We start from the raw sequence: 16,213 nt of genomic DNA on the forward strand, positions 1-16,213 counted from the left end.
TCACTCTGCTTATTTAACTTATATGCAGAGTACATCATGAGAAACCCTGGATTGAAAGAAGCACAAGCTGGAATCAAGATTGCCAGGAGAAATATCAATAACCTCAGATATGCAGATAACACCACCCTTATGGCAGAAAGTGAAGAGGAGCTACAAAGCCTCTTGATGAAAGTGAAGAGGAAAGTGAAAAGGTTGGCTTAAAGCTCAACATTCAGAAAACTAAGATCCTGGCATCTGATCCCATCACTTCATGGGAAGTAGATGGGGAAACAGTGGAAGCAGTGTCAGACTTTATTTTTTGGACTCCAAAACCACTGCAGATGGTGATTGTGAGAGGAATAGGCAGGAAGGCCAGGGGTCTCCAAAAGGAGGAACAGCCTGCAAGTGTCAGACATTTTTATCTCTTTTAAGCGGCAGGAGGAAACAAACTAGTGGTATTTTTTTCCTTCTCTATACAAATTTAAAAGGTTTCTCTTAAAATACTGTGTTGCCATAATGACACCTGGTTTCACCTGAGGTTAACTATTCTCAAACCTTGAGATAACCAGTGCATTTTTCTTATGGAAATATTTGTCTTAAGCTATGCTAATGTACTATGCATTTACCCCAAACTCTGTCTTCAAGTCTGTTCTGCCTTATGGCTCAGAATCTACTTGACAAACCAGCATGTTATATTCAGATATTGTTCCCCTAATCTATGTAAATGAAACTATTTGTATGGTAATCTGTCCTTCTACAAGATTCAAGTTAATCATTCTATGGCCCAGGATAAACCATGTGGTGCCAAGATTATTCCAAAATGCATTTTATGGGTGAGGGGCCTGATGCCATTCTGAGTTTTAAAACATTCCTTTCTTTCATTAACAAACTGTTACTGACTATATAACATCCAGCTGAAGACTAGCAGAGGGGTACTCTTTCTGCCCCCTTCTGATGCCTATGTCAAAAGCTTTCTCTAGCTCCTTTATACTTTAATAAAACTTAAAGGAGGCCTCAGATCAGATCAGTCACTCAGTCGTGTCCGACTCTTTGCGACCCCATGAATCGCAGCACACCTGGCCTCCCTGTCCATCACCAACTCCCGGAGTTCACTCAGACTCATGTCCATCGAGTCAGTGATGCTATCCAGCCATCGTATCCTCTGTCGTCCCCTTCTCCTCCTGCCCCCAATCCCTCCCAGCATCAGAGTCTTTTCCAATGAGTCAACTCTTCGCATGAGGTGGCCAAAGTACTGGACTTTCAGCTTTAGCATCAGTCCTTCCAAAGAAATCCCAGGGCTGATCTCCTTTAGAATGGACTGGTTGGATCACCTTGCAGTCCAAGGGACTCTCAAGAGTCTTCTCCAACACCACAGTTCAAAAGCATCAATTCTTCGGCGCTCAGCCTTCTTCACAGTCCAACTCTCATATCCATACATGACCACAGGAAAAACTATAGCCTGGACTAGACGAACCTTTGTTGGCAAAGTAATGTCTCTGCTTTTCAATATGCTATCTAGGTTGGTCATAACTTTCCTTCCAAGGAGTGAGCATCTTCTAATTTCATGGCTGCAGTCACCATCTGCAGTGATTTTGGAGCCCAGAAAAATAAAGTCTGACACTGTTTCCACTGTGTCCCCATCTATTTCCCATGAAGTGATGGGACCGGATGCCATGATCTTCGTTCTCTGAATGTTGAGCTTTAAGCCAACTATTTCACTCTCCTCTTTCACCTTCATCAAGAGGCTTTTTAGTTCCTCTTTGGTGTGCTGCAATTCATGGAGTCGCAGAGAGTCAGACACGACTGAGCGACTGAACTGAACTGAGCATTGTATATGAGTGCCTGTTTCCCCACAGCCTCACCAACAGAGTAGGTTCTCAAATATTTTGATTAAAAATGTTATATTATTGTTTTAATGTTCATTTCCTTTATGAGTAAAATTATACTTTTTTCCATATATTTCAAGGCCATTTTATTTGTTTTTTCAACAACCTCTGAATATTCGATGTTAGATGGCATCACAACTCTAAACCAAAAATTTTCTGACCATAATTGCACTAGGCAGTTGAGATAAAAGGAAAACAAAGAATTGAGGGCAGGGATGTTCTATTTGCTCTGACCAAAGTTAAATACCTAAATATGCCACTAGAATGTGAGCACTAAAAAGTGGGAATTATGTTTTATCCATCTTTATTCTCAGCAAAACATTCACAATCTTTCAGACACTGATGAAGTGAGCTATTCTTGGCAGTTTCTCCATGGAGAATCATGACCTAAACATGTTAGAATCATGACCTAAACAATCTGGATGACCTACCTATGAGTTAAGATCATGCCTTATATTTAATCAGAGTACAGTCATACTAAATCACCTTATCAATGAAAATAATCTGAAATGACCATTGTTAGCTATGTAGATTATATACATAATTTACTTAATTTGGTAAGTTTACTGAGTGATTAATAACGTTTGCTTACATGAAGAAAAACATCATAATGCAAAGAGAAGCATGAAGATTCCTAGGAAATATAGAAAACAAGTTGTTGCCAGTGTCCTTCCCATCCTAATTTAGGGGAAAGGGATTTCTAATTTGAGATGATCTTCTTCTTTAAGTAAAAACATCCTGCAACTATAAAGGGGCAATAACATCTGGTGATCAAATAGGCATTTGATTAATCTGTTCTAATTGTGTTCCGTAGACAATATTTCTCTTTGCCTTTTTTTCAGGTGGCTATTTTCTGATTGTTTGCTTCATTCTGCCTCTTACAGACAATTCAAGTGCATAGTAAAACTATAGCAGGGGGAGATTTCAAAGTTTAGATCATCTATAGATGAAATACAGGGCAAGCATTTTGCTGTTACTTGTATAGACTTAAAGGAGTGATCCTCATTTAAAGGTGTCAGTGAATATTAGCATCACTGAACTTTGTTTTAAATATAAATCCCGTGCCCCCTTATAAAAGATATCAGAATTTTCTGGGGAAAGTTTGGTCAAGTATACTCTAAAAAACTCATATGTACACTTCCCAAGGAACCATTTCTATATCCTGTCATAGCCGATGGCAGGAGAACTGTTCTCATAGTGCGCTTTATGCCTGCTTTGAGAACCCAAAGAAATCATATATTTGCTCCAATTTGGTATATAGTGCTTAGCACATGTGTTTTGAGAAGAGCAAAGATCTAGCTATTCATTACTTAGCCTTCCCCATCTTCTTTTATTTCTGATATGCATTCTGTATATCTTAGTAGTTTCCTCACTAGGAGATAATACTTTCCCAGCTGATAATTCCCTTAATGAATTTTGTCAATCAAAGCACACACCATGATGTCTAAGTCCCTCTTATCATTTTACAGACACTTAAGATCACCTAAAATAATCCTACTCTAATTCCAGCATTTTTTTAAACAGAGAAGGAAACCAAGACCATGAGTGATTAAATAACCTAGTTAAGGTCAGAGTGGCAGCACTTTGACTAGGATCCTGGTCTCAATAAGTACTGATGCAGTATAGTTTTCTGTGGTAGCACATTATCGCTCTATCACAAATCATTTCTACTCATATATAATTCTTGTGATAAGCACCTACCATGACTCAAGCCTTGTGCTAGATGCTTTCACACACACGGTCACTCAATTGAGGATTAACATATAAGACATTTTTTTCTAAGTTAAAACAATTATCAAATCAGGGCAAAAATTACAAACGCATTACAATCAATTGCGGGAGACAGGTCGTCTTCTAAAAGGAATTTCCAGTAAGAACACTTTGGATTAGTGGGACCACTTAACCTAAAGGCTGTCTATTCTCTTGCCCCAGTGATGCCCCTACTTCTCTCCTTACTTGCCCTTCTCTCCAAAACTCAATTTCGATTTGCTAGGCTGTCTCACATTAATCCAACACATCCTCTAACCCCGTGAAGTTGCTGGCTTTCTTCTACCTGTTTTCTTTCCTTTTAAAAGGCATTTTCCTGGCTCCTGCAGCAGAAACAGAATGTCATACACCTTGTTCTGTCTTCACTCGACAGGCTTCTGCTACACGTCTCAGCTCAACACCCACCCTTTCCCCTTCGGGTGCGGCAAAGAGGAAACACACACAATGCGGTGGAAAGGTCTTGTATATATTTTGTTCATTCCAACGAGTGTGGGGGGCTGCTCTCACTGGGGCCTATGGGGGGAAAGGCATCTGTGCCTGGAGGAAGGGGCGTGGCTCCCACACTATGGAGTCCCGGTCGCACTCCGAGCACCTTCAGCTTTAGCAGAAGTCTTGGTGCGAGTAGCCCTCGAGTCGCACGTCTTCGCCGTTGGCCTCTGGACGGTCCGTTTCACCGGCCTCCCCGGGTCCTGCTTCTTTTCTTCCCTGGCCTTGGAGCTTGGCCTCTTCGCATTTCGGGATCTGGGCCTGATGTCTTCCTTCTTGGCCCTCCCTTCCTCCTTGGTTCTGGAACTCACCAGGTCCTTGGCCCTTGACCTCACCTTCCTCGAGTCTGCCCTCGAGCGCCCCCTCCTCACCTTCCTGGCCACCGTGCGGCGCGCAGAGCGCCTGCGTGAGTTCCGCGCCCCGAGAGGGGTCCCCGGCGAGCGCCCGCCCTCCTCCAGCCTTGGGCGTCCTGGCTTTCTCTTCGGCTTCGGAATCTTCCAGATCCTAAAGTAGCCGGCGGCTTCGCTGCCGGTCACCCGGAGGTGAAGGCCCTTCCCTTCAGACCCGGACCTTTCGCCCGAGAGGCGGCCGCACTTCCTGCGCACCTCGTAGCCCGCATTTCCAAGCTCCTTCTTGAGAGCCGCCAGGGTCAGCCTTTTGTGTGAGGCGATGGCGCGGAGCAACAGCTGGGACACCTTGAGCACGGAGCACGAGCTCTGCCTCAGGGGTCCCGCGAGGCCTCTTTCCGTGGGCTGCTGGGTTTTAACTTCAGTACCTTGGGATTCGTCCATGGGCTCAACCCCTTCAGCCATGGCCCCGCTCCCGCTCCCGCGGGGCCACTGGCTCTGAACCTCACTCACCCAGGTATGAGCTTATTAACTGCGGCTGCCGGGCCACGTCACAAAGGCAGGTCCTGTTACGAGGGCGGCCGACCCAATGGGTAGGGGGGGCCTTTCTCACTTTGAAAAAAAAAAAAAAGGAAAACCAATCAGACGCCGTTTCCTTCTAGGTCTTAAACCAATTCGGATTTTCAGAGCCTCTGCACACCTGAAAAATCCCCTTTATAATATCCAGGGTTCTGTTTCCTGGTCTTAAGTTTATGCTTCTCACTGATCTTGATCTCAGCCGCTTTCTGAAGGTCACTATTTTTCCTGTGGTCCTGCACACCATCTACCCACATTCTCCTACAAAGGAAGAGAAGTTGTTGCCAACCACCCGCAAGTAATACACTGCCTTTAACAAGTGGCTGTGGTAGTCTATAAAACACAACCCGGCCGAGAAACTCCCATTTTTAGGTCCCACCAGGAAAATGTATGCAGTTATATCTCCCTGGCTCTCAGCACAGTGGATTTTGTGCAAGAGTATGAAAGTAAGAAATCTGTTCCCACACCTGCACAGTTCAGATGCCTCGTTCAATTGGATTGGAACAATCCAGATTACAAATAAGAACAGCCTAAGAACACTGGTCTAATCATTATTCTTTAAACAGACACTGTGATTTTCTGCTTGTCCTCTTCTTAGATTGCTTATCCCATCTCTGTCCAGATAAATCCTGCTTGTCTTTCAAAATCCTGCTAAATGCTCCTTCACTGAAGCTTCCTTAGACCCCTGCAGTAAAAGAATGTCTTTCCTCTTAATTACCACAATTACTTCTGTAACCCTATATGGTTTTTCTTTACTGTAAATTAACTTGATATTAGAAGGTACAGTGTGGCACAATATTTAAAAAAAAAAAAAACTGGAGCTGGAAGATACGAATACATATCCTAGCTCTTTAATAGCCATATGACATTAATAATCCTTAATATTTTTAAACCTGACTTCCTTATCTAAGAAAAACGTTTAATAATCCCTTCCTACCAACATCACAGAAACACACCATACTGCAAAAATTCAAAGATGTGATAATAGACAAAGGAGCATAAAAGTTATTTCACTCTGGATCTGTATATCTTTCCAATGAAATAAAAAGGTCACTCAGCGTCAGTCTTTGAATTTCTATACCCCGTGCTGTACCTAATACAGCATATTATATATAGCAAGCATTTGATTTGAGTCTGCTTAAGCTCCTTGCTGGTGAGGAGGCTTTTTCTGGATTCAGAAGGAAAGTCCCAGAAAAACATGAGAAAATAGCAGGATGAATTTCAAAGGGCTGGAAATGAAGGCAACCAAGGAAGCTAGTTGTTCAAGGACCTCTAATTTAAGACACGGTTTAGTTGGGAATAATTCAAAGAACACATCAAGTTACAAAGCATATCATACTTTTCCAGAGAACATTCACATATCATCAGCAGTCATAGGCTGGAGTGTGGCATTGTTTCTTCCAGGAATCAAAGTTCCAGGAAGTTGCTTAGACCAGAGCTTGTTAAGTTTTAACGTGCACTTACTTCATAAAGTACAGCTTCCAATACATTAGATCTGAGATGGATCCAGAGATTTTACCAACAAGGTCCCACGTAGTTCCTGGATAAACACAAGTGCTAGGGGTAGAGGAGAGTAGACAATGAGAAGGAAAGTGGCAGGACATAAGACTGGAAATGTAGATGAGGGTAAAGTTGTGAAGGACAGATGCCATTATAATGACACAGATGTTATAGGTCACACAGCAGTTAAGTGGTAGAGTTTGGATTTAAACCTGAGTCTACTTAATTCTGGGATTCCCTGGTGGCTCAGAGGGTAAAGTATCTGCCTGCAATGCAAGAGACCTGGGTTTGATTCCTGGGTAGGAAAGATCCCCTGGAGAAGGAAATGGCAAGCCACTCTAGTATTCTTGCCTGGAGAATCCCATGGATGGATGAGCCTGGTAGGCTACAGTCCACGGGATTGCAAAGAGTTGGACACAACTGAGACTTCACTTTCACTTTCTACATAATTATAAGGCCTGAGTTCTTAAAATTACTATGTTAGGTTTCCTTTTCTCCCCACCACCATATATCTCCATTATGGAGTAGAGGGGCCTCCCAGGTGGTCCTGGTTGTAAAGAATCTGCCTGCTAATGCAGAAGAAGCAAGAGATGCAGGTTCAATCCCTGGACTGGGAAGATCCCCTGGAGTAGGAAATGGCAGTCTGCTCCAATATTCCTGCCTGGAAAACTCCATGGATGGAGGAGCCTGATGGGCTATAGTCCATGGGGCTGCAAAGAGTTGGACATGACTGAGCAGCTGAATACATAGAGGGAAGTTTATAATCACAGCTCAGAGTCAAGAGTATTTATATGCAATCACTGTACTTTTTCCAAGGCTTTCGATCAGGGCAGAGTTCTGTGACCCTGAGGATCTCCAGGGGCAAGGGCTAACACAGCAGCACAGGGACAATGCACCAAGGAAGAGCTGCCAGATGCAGAGGCAGAACTACATGGTGCTAGATCTCTCCCATTTGTAGAGTCTCTTGGCCTGGCTATTCTTCCTGGTTGCATAGGCCAGTGGTCACAGGAAGGGGCAACCACCAGAGAAAAAGAAAAACACAGAAGTGTTTGCTTTGAGAATAGGAGGGAAATAAATGAAGTATCACCTTCGTATCAGCTGATTCCAGGTAAAAACAGGTTGTTTTCTTTATGTATGATACTGCATGCAATGGTATCATCATAAGGAAAGAACCAAATAAAAAACCATGTTTACTGATACCCCTGTGATTACAAAGGAGGCAAACTGGAAACCTTTGAGGCTGAAATCAAAGGAAAGGAAACCTATGGAAAAAAAAATACCAACACCTATGACAAAAAAGAGAAAACATCTTTATTTATATATAACCATTCATTTCACATAGATTTCTGTATAAGTATGCTGTAAATAAGACAGGAATAACTAAAAATGGGAGGTAGAAAACAAATGCCCCTACCACCACTCAGATGACTCAGAGGATAAGAAAGCCAGTTGACATCTTTCATAGAGTTAGGTAGTTAGAATAGGAAAAAGGAGTCCAAAATGGCGGTGGCTAAAAGACAAGGGAAAAGCCTGCGAAAATAGAACAAAGGAAGGTCTAAGGACCAGAGTGAGGACCTCAGGTAAAACAAACAGCCCTCCTGGCTAGTGCAATTTACATAGAGCAGGCTCAGGGAGAGGAGAAAAAACATAAAAAGAGGAGCCAAAATTGAACCAGGGGCTTCTCTTCGTGTCTTTTGGGTCAGCCCACCCTCATGCCGTGAGGGTGTATTTTCCCTTGCCTGCCAATAAAACTGAGCTATAGCACTGGTCCATCCGCCACTTCAAATTTTTGCTGCGATAAGACAGAAGTGAGGAAATTACACACTCCTCCGACATACATGGTTTGTATGCCATGACTCAGGTTTAACCTGGCTGAAACAATCTCGGCTCAGCCCCAACGAGTCAAGACGCCAAGCACAGCAGAAGCCCAACTCAGTGAAAGCTTCCACGGTGGAAGCTGAACACGAAGAAAACCCAGTGCAGGAGAAGGGACAAAAATCCCACTGTGCTGGAAACCGGGACAGCAAAAACAAACAGCAGAAAGCTCACACGGCTCAGTCTCAGACTCCAGAGACCACCGGTTCGGGTAGGAAGTCCTCACTCCTGTGGCTGGAAGGACATATGGCTAACAAAATTTTAATTCCTTTACAATCTCTTGTTTCCTTGAACCCCCTGCAAACAGGCGAGCAACAGTGGGTGCCCAGGGTGTCCCGAAGGCTCCACTATCTGCGGTGCCCTAGTAGCTGTTGCCCAAGTGGGTGGGGATTCCTCTGTCTTTAATCTTCTTTGTGCCAAGGATCAGGCCAATGAAAACTGTGAGCACAGGTCAGGTATTCAGCAGATTTTCTGGCAGGTTATGAAGGGGATTTCTTGGCACGTTTTTCCCACTCCTTTTTCCTCCCATCCTTCAGTTCCTCTCTCCATCTATGCCACTGCTTACAAAGTATTGGGCAGGTCATCGTCTTTCCATTCGTGAAAGTTGTGCTTGAAACCATTTACCTAAGATTGGGACTCAAACCCACATGGCAGGGACTCTCTACTATGCTTAGTCACTCAGTCATATCTGACTGGGACTTGAAACCGGCCAAAACCCATGGTGTCTGGTTTTAGGACCTAATGAATGAAGCTCAGGCTCTTGATGCCTCCTTGCAAAAAATTCAGTGAGAGACACAGTGATAAGTAAGAGGTGGATTTGTTCGAATTTAGAGAGAAGTACACTCCACAATAAACTGTGGGAAATTCTGAGAGAGATGGGAATACCAGACCACCTAACTTGCCTCTTAAGAAATCTGTATGCAGGTCAAGAAGCAACAGTTAGAACTGGACATGGAACAACAGACTGGTTCCAAATAGGAAAAGGAGTACGTCAAGGCTGTATATTGTCACCCTGCTTATTTAACTTCTATGCAGAGTACATCATGAGAAACGCTGGACTGGAAGAAGCACAAGGTGGAATCAAGATTGCTGGGAGAAATATCAATAACCTCAGATATGCAGATGACACCACCCTTATGGCAGAAAGTGAAAAGGAGCTACAAAGCCTCTTGATGAAGTGAAAGAGGAGAGTGAAAAGGCTGGCTTAAAGCTCAACATTCAGAAAACTAAGATCCTGGCATCTGATCCCATCACTTCATGGGAAGTAGATGGGGAAACAGTGGAAGCAGTGTCAGACTTTATTTTTTGGACTCCAAAACCACTGCAGATGGTGATTGTGAGAGGGTAACAGGCAGGAAGGCCAGAGGTCTCCAAAAGGAGGAAATAGCCGGCAAGTGTCAGACATTTTTATCGCTTTTAAGCGGCAGGAGGAAACACACTAGCGGTATTTTTTTCCTTCTCTATACAAATTTAAAAGGTTTCTCTTAAAATACTGTGTTGCCATAAAGACACCTGGTTTCACCTGAAGTTAACTATTCTCAAACCTTGAGATAACCAGTGCATTTTTCTTATGGAAATGTTTGTCTTAAGTTATGCTAATGTACTACTATGCATTTGCCCCAAACTCTTGTCTTCAAGTCGGTTCTGCCTTATGGCTCAGAACCTACTTGACAAACCAGCATGTTATACTCAGATATTGTTCCCCTAATCTACGTAAATGACTATTTGTATGGTAATCTGTGCTTCTTCAAGATTCAAGTTAATCGTTCTATGGCCCAGGATGAACCATTTTGTGCCAAGATTATCCCAAAATGCATCTTATGGGTGAGGGGCCTGGTGCCATTCTGAGTTTTAAGTCATTCTTTTCTTTCATTAACAGACTGCTAGTGACTATATAACATCCAGCTGAAGACTAGCAGGGGGGGTACTCTTTCTGCCCCCTTCTGATGCCTATGTCAAAAGCTTTCTCTAGATCCTTTATACTTTAATAAAACTTTACTATACAAAAGCTCTGAGCGATCAAGCCTCATCTCTGGCCCCGGATTGAATTCTTCTCCTCCAGGGGCCAAGAATCCCAGCATCTTTTCTTTCAGCAACAACCTTTCAATTGCAGCCATGAAATTAAAAGACGCTTACTCCTTGGAAGGAAAGTTATGACCAACCTAGATAGCATATTCAAAAGCAGAGACATTACTTTGCCAGCAAAGGTTCATCTAGTCAAGGCTATGGTTTTTCCTGTGGTCATGTATGGATGTCAGAGTTGGACTGTGAAGAAGGCTGAGAGCCGAAAAATTGATGCTTCTGAACTGTGGTGTTGGAGAAGACTCTTGAGAGTCCCTCGGACTGTAAGGAGGTCCAACCAGTCCATTCTAAAGGAGATCAGTCCTGGGTGTTCACTGGAAGGACTGATGCTAAAGCTGAAATTCCAGTACTTTGGCCACCTCATGCGAAGAGTTGACTCATTGGAAAAGACTCTGATGCTGGGAGGGACTGGGGTCAGGAGGAGAAGGGGACGACAGAGGATGAGATGGCTGGATGGCATCACTGACTCGATGGACATGAGTTTGAGTAAACTCTGGGAGTTGGTGATGGACAGGGAGGCCAGGTGTGCTGCAATTCATGGGGTCGCACAGAGTCAGACACGTCTGAGCGACTGAACTGAACTGAGCATTGTATATGAGTGCCTGTTTCCCCACAGCCTCACCAACAGAGTAGGTTCTCAAATATTTTGATTAAAAATGTTATCTTATTGTTTTAATGTACACTTCCTTTATGAGTAAAATTATACTTTTTTCCATATTTTTCAAGGCCATTTTATTTGTTTTTTCAACAACCTCTGAATATTCGATGTTAGATGGCATTACAACTCTAAACCAAAAATTTTCTGACCATAATTGCACTAGGCAGTTGAGATAAAAAGGAAAGCAAAGAATTGAGGGCAGGGATGTTCTATTTGCTCTGACCAAAGTTAAATACCTAAATATGCCACTAGAATGTGAGCACTAAAAAGTGGGAATTATGTTTTATCCATCTTTATTCTCAGCAAAACATTCACAATCTTGCAGACACTTAGTTATCAATGAACAGTAAAGATGAAGTGAGGTATTCTTGGCAGTTTCTCCATGGAAGTATCCAGTTAGAATCATGACCTAAACAATCTGGATGGCCTACCTATGAGTTAAGATCATGCCTTATATTTAATCAGAGTACAGTCATACTAAATCACCTTATCAATGAAAATAATCTGAAATGACCATTGTTAGCTATGTAAATTATATACAAAATTTACTTAATTTGGTAAGTTTACTGAGTGATTAATGACGTTTGCTTAAATGAAGAAAAACATCATAATACAAACAGAAGCACGAAGATTCCTAGGAAATATAGAAAACAAGTTGTTGCCAGTGTCCTTCCCATCCTAATTTAGGGGAAAGGGATTTCTAATTTGAGATGATCTTCTTCTTTAAGTAAAAACATCCTGCAACTACAAAGGGGCAATAACATCTGGTGATCAAATAGGCATTTGATTAACCTGTTCTAATTGTGCTCAGTAGACAATGTTTCTCTTTGCCTTTTTTTCAGGTGGCTATTTTCTGATTGTTTGCTTCATTCTGCCTCTTACAATTCAAGTGCATAGTAAAACTATAGCAGGGGGAGATTTCAAAGTTTAGATCATCTATAGATGAAATACAGGGCAAGCATTTTGCTGTTACATTGTATAGGTTTAAAGGAGTGATCCTCATTTAAAGGTGTCAGTGAATATTAGCATCACTGAACTTTGTTTTAAATATAAATCCTGTGCCCCCTTATAAAAGATATCAGAATTTTCTGGGGAAAGTTTGGTCAGGTATACTCTAAAAAACTCGTATGTTTACTTCCCAAGGAACCATTTCTGTATCCTGTCATAGCCGATGGCATGAGAACTGTTCTCATAGTGTGCTTTATGCCTGCTTTGAGAACCCAAAGAAATCATGTATTTGCTCCAATTTGGTATATAGTGCTTAGCACATGTGTTTTGAGAAGAGCAAAGATCTAGCTATTCATTACTTAGCCTTCCCCATCTTCTTTTATTTCTGATATGCATTCTGTATATCTTAGTAGTTTCCCCACTAGGAGATAGTACTTTCTCAGCTGATAATTCCCTTAATGAATTTTGTCAAAGCACACACCATGATGTCTAAGTCCCTCTTATCATTTTACAGACACTTAAGATCACCTAAAATAATTCTACTCTAATTCCAGCATTTTTTTAAACAGAGAAGGAAACCCAAGACCATGAGTGATTAATAAACTAGTTAAGGTCAGAGTGGCAGCACTTTGACTAGGATCCTGGTCTCAATAAGTACTGATGCAGTATAGTTTTCTGTGGTAGCACATTATCGCTCTATCACAAATCATTTCTACTCATATATAATTCTTGTGATAAGCACCTACCATGACTCAAGCCTTGTGCTAGGCGCTTTCACACAGTCACTCAATTGAGGATTAACATATAAGACATTTTTTTCTAAGTTAAAACAATTATCAAATCAGGGCAAAAATTACAAACGCATTACAATCAATTGCGGGAGACAGGCCATCTTCTAAAAGGAATTTCCAGTAAGAACACTTTGGATTAGTGGGACCACTTAACCTAAAGGCTGTCTATTCTCTTGCCCCAGTGATGCCCCTACTTCTCTCCTTACTTGCCCTTCTCTCCTTACTTGCCCTTCTCTCCAAAACTCAATTTCGATTTGTTAGGCTGTCTCACATTAATCCAACACATCCTCTAACCCCGTGAAGTTGCTGGCTTTCTTCTACCTGTTTTCTTTCCTTTTAAAAGGCATTTTCCTGGCTCCTGCAGCAGAAACAGAATGTCATACACCTTGTTCTGTCTTCACTCGACAGGCTTCTGCTACACGTCTCAGCTCAACACCCACCCTTTCCCCTTCGGGTGCGGCAAAGAGGAAACACACACAATGCGGTGGAAAGGTCTTGTATATATTTTGTTCATTCCAACGAGTGTGGGGGGCTGCTCTCACTGGGGCCTATGGGGGGAAAGGCATCTGTGCCTGGAGGAAGGGGCGTGGCTCCCACACTATGGAGTCCCGGTCGCACTCCGAGCACCTTCAGCTTTAGCAGAAGTCTTGGTGCGAGTAGCCCTCGAGTCGCACGTCTTCGCCGTTGGCCTCTGGACGGTCCGTTTCACCGGCCTCCCCGGGTCCTGCTTCTTTTCTTCCCTGGCCTTGGAGCTTGGCCTCTTCGCATTTCGGGATCTGGGCCTGATGTCTTCCTTCTTGGCCCTCCCTTCCTCCTTGGTTCTGGAACTCACCAGGTCCTTGGCCCTTGACCTCACCTTCCTCGAGTCTGCCCTCGAGCGCCCCCTCCTCACCTTCCTGGCCACCGTGCGGCGCGCAGAGCGCCTGCGTGAGTTCCGCGCCCCGAGAGGGGTCCCCGGCGAGCGCCCGCCCTCCTCCAGCCTTGGGCGTCCTGGCTTTCTCTTCGGCTTCGGAATCTTCCAGATCCTAAAGTAGCCGGCGGCTTCGCTGCCGGTCACCCGGAGGTGAAGGCCCTTCCCTTCAGACCCGGACCTTTCGCCCGAGAGGCGGCCGCACTTCCTGCGCACCTCGTAGCCCGCATTTCCAAGCTCCTTCTTGAGAGCCGCCAGGGTCAGCCTTTTGTGTGAGGCGATGGCGCGGAGCAACAGCTGGGACACCTTGAGCACGGAGCACGAGCTCTGCCTCAGGGGTCCCGCGAGGCCTCTTTCCGTGGGCTGCTGGGTTTTAACTTCAGTACCTTGGGATTCGTCCATGGGCTCAACCCCTTCAGCCATGGCCCCGCTCCCGCTCCCGCGGGGCCACTGGCTCTGAACCTCACTCACCCAGGTATGAGCTTATTAACTGCGGCTGCCGGGCCACGTCACAAAGGCAGGTCCTGTTACGAGGGCGGCCGACCCAATGGGTAGGGGGGGCCTTTCTCACTTTGAAAAAAAAAAAAAAAGGAAAACCAATCAGACGCCGTTTCCTTCTAGGTCTTAAACCAATTCGGATTTTCAGAGCCTCTGCACACCTGAAAAATCCCCTTTATAATATCCAGGGTTCTGTTTCCTGGTCTTAAGTTTATGCTTCTCACTGATCTTGATCTCAGCCGCTTTCTGAAGGTCACTATTTTTCCTGTGGTCCTGCACACCATCTACCCACATTCTCCTACAAAGGAAGAGAAGTTGTTGCCAACCACCCGCAAGTAATACACTGCCTTTAACAAGTGGCTGTGGTAGTCTATAAAACACAACCCGGCCGAGAAACTCCCATTTTTAGGTCCCACCAGGAAAATGTATGCAGTTATATCTCCCTGGCTCTCAGCACAGTGGATTTTGTGCAAGAGTATGAAAGTAAGAAATCTGTTCCCACACCTGCACAGTTCAGATGCCTCGTTCAATTGGATTGGAACAATCCAGATTACAAATAAGAACAGCCTAAGAACACTGGTCTAATCATTATTCTTTAAACAGACACTGTGATTTTCTGCTTGTCCTCTTCTTAGATTGCTTATCCCATCTCTGTCCAGATAAATCCTGCTTGTCTTTCAAAATCCTGCTAAATGCTCCTTCACTGAAGCCTCCTTAGACCCCTCGGTAAAAGAATGTCTTTCCTCTTAATTACCACAATTACTTCTGTAACCCTATATGGTTTTTTCTTTACTGTAAATTAATTTGATATTAGAAGGTACAGTGTGGCACAATATTTTAAAAAGAAAAACTGGAGCTGGAAAATATGAATACATATCCTAGCTCTTTAATAGCCATATGACATTAATAATCCTTAATATTTTTAAACCTGACTTCCTTATCTAAGAAAAACGTTTAATAATCCCTTCCTACCAACATCACAGAACCATACCATACTGCAAAAATTCAAAGATGTGATAATAGACAAAGGAGCATAAAAGTTATTTCACTCTGGATCTGTATATCTTTCCAATGAAATAAAAAGGTCACTCAGAGTCAGACAGTCTTTGAATTTCTATACCCCGTGCTGTACCTATACAGCATTATTATATATAGCAAGCATTTGATTTGAGTCTGCTTAAGCTCCTTGCTGGTGAGGAGGCTTTTTCTGGATTCAGAAGGAAAGTCCCAGAAAAACATGAGAAAATAGCAGGATGAATTTCAAAGGGCTGGAAATGAAAGAAACCAAGGAAGCTAGTTGTTCAAGGACCTCTAATTTAAGACACGGTTTAATTGGGAATAATTCAAAGAATACCTCAAGTTACAAAGCATATCATACTTTTCCAGAGAACATTCACATATCATCAGCAGTCATAGGCTGGAGTGTGGCATTGTTTCTTCCAGGAATCAAAGTTCCAGGAAGTTGCTTAGACCAGAGCTTGTTAAGTTTTAACGTGCACTTACTTCATAAAGTACAGCTTCCAATACATTAGATCTGAGATGGATCCAGAGATTTTACCAACAAGGTCCCACGTAGTTCCTGGATAAACACAAGTGCTAGGGGTAGAGGAGAGTAGACAATGAGAAGGAAAGTGGCAGGACATAAGACTGGAAATGTAGATGAGGGTAAAGTTGTGAAGGACAGATGCCATTATAATGACACAGATGTTATAGGTCACACAGCAGTTAAGTGGTAGAGTTTGGATTTAAACCTGAGTCTACTTAATTCTGGGATTCCCTGGTGGCTCAGAGGGTAAAGTATCTGCCTGCAATGCAAGAGACCTGGGTTTGATTCCTGGGTAGGAAAGATCCCCTGGAGAAGGAAATGGCAAGCCACTCTAGTATTCTTGCCTGGAGAATCCCATGGATGG

General features: G+C 43.3%; 2 protein-coding genes across 2 annotated transcripts; both read right to left on the reverse strand.

Moving 5' to 3' along the window:
- Nucleotides 1–4,077: 4,077 nt before the first annotated feature.
- Nucleotides 4,078–6,686, reverse strand: LOC109558378 (testis-specific H1 histone-like). The gene is made up of 2 exons (XM_070789199.1): nt 6,506–6,686; nt 4,078–5,077 (listed from the first exon to the last, which is right to left on the reverse strand). The coding sequence occupies exon 2, from the start codon at nt 4,928–4,930 to the stop codon at nt 4,196–4,198; it is 735 nt and encodes a 244-aa protein (XP_070645300.1). The 5' UTR covers nt 4,931–5,077; nt 6,506–6,686; the 3' UTR covers nt 4,078–4,195.
- A 5,828-nt stretch (nt 6,687–12,514) lies between these two features.
- On the reverse strand, nt 12,515–16,010 carry LOC109558703 (testis-specific H1 histone-like). Its single transcript, XM_019960042.2, has 2 exons — nt 15,807–16,010; nt 12,515–14,375 (listed from the first exon to the last, which is right to left on the reverse strand). The coding sequence occupies exon 2, from the start codon at nt 14,226–14,228 to the stop codon at nt 13,494–13,496; it is 735 nt and encodes a 244-aa protein (XP_019815601.2). The 5' UTR covers nt 14,229–14,375; nt 15,807–16,010; the 3' UTR covers nt 12,515–13,493.
- Nucleotides 16,011–16,213: the final 203 nt, after the last annotated feature.

This window comes from Bos indicus, chromosome 5 (genome assembly GCF_029378745.1).
Source record: "Bos indicus isolate NIAB-ARS_2022 breed Sahiwal x Tharparkar chromosome 5, NIAB-ARS_B.indTharparkar_mat_pri_1.0, whole genome shotgun sequence".
NCBI lineage: Eukaryota > Metazoa > Chordata > Mammalia > Artiodactyla > Bovidae > Bos > Bos indicus.

Bases quoted from the DNA above. Each gene is read 5' to 3' on its own strand.
- LOC109558703 (XM_019960042.2), bottom strand. From the start codon at position 14,228: ATGGCTGAAGGGGTTGAGCCCATGGACGAATCCCAAGGTACTGAAGTT.
- LOC109558378 (XM_070789199.1), bottom strand. From the start codon at position 4,930: ATGGCTGAAGGGGTTGAGCCCATGGACGAATCCCAAGGTACTGAAGTT.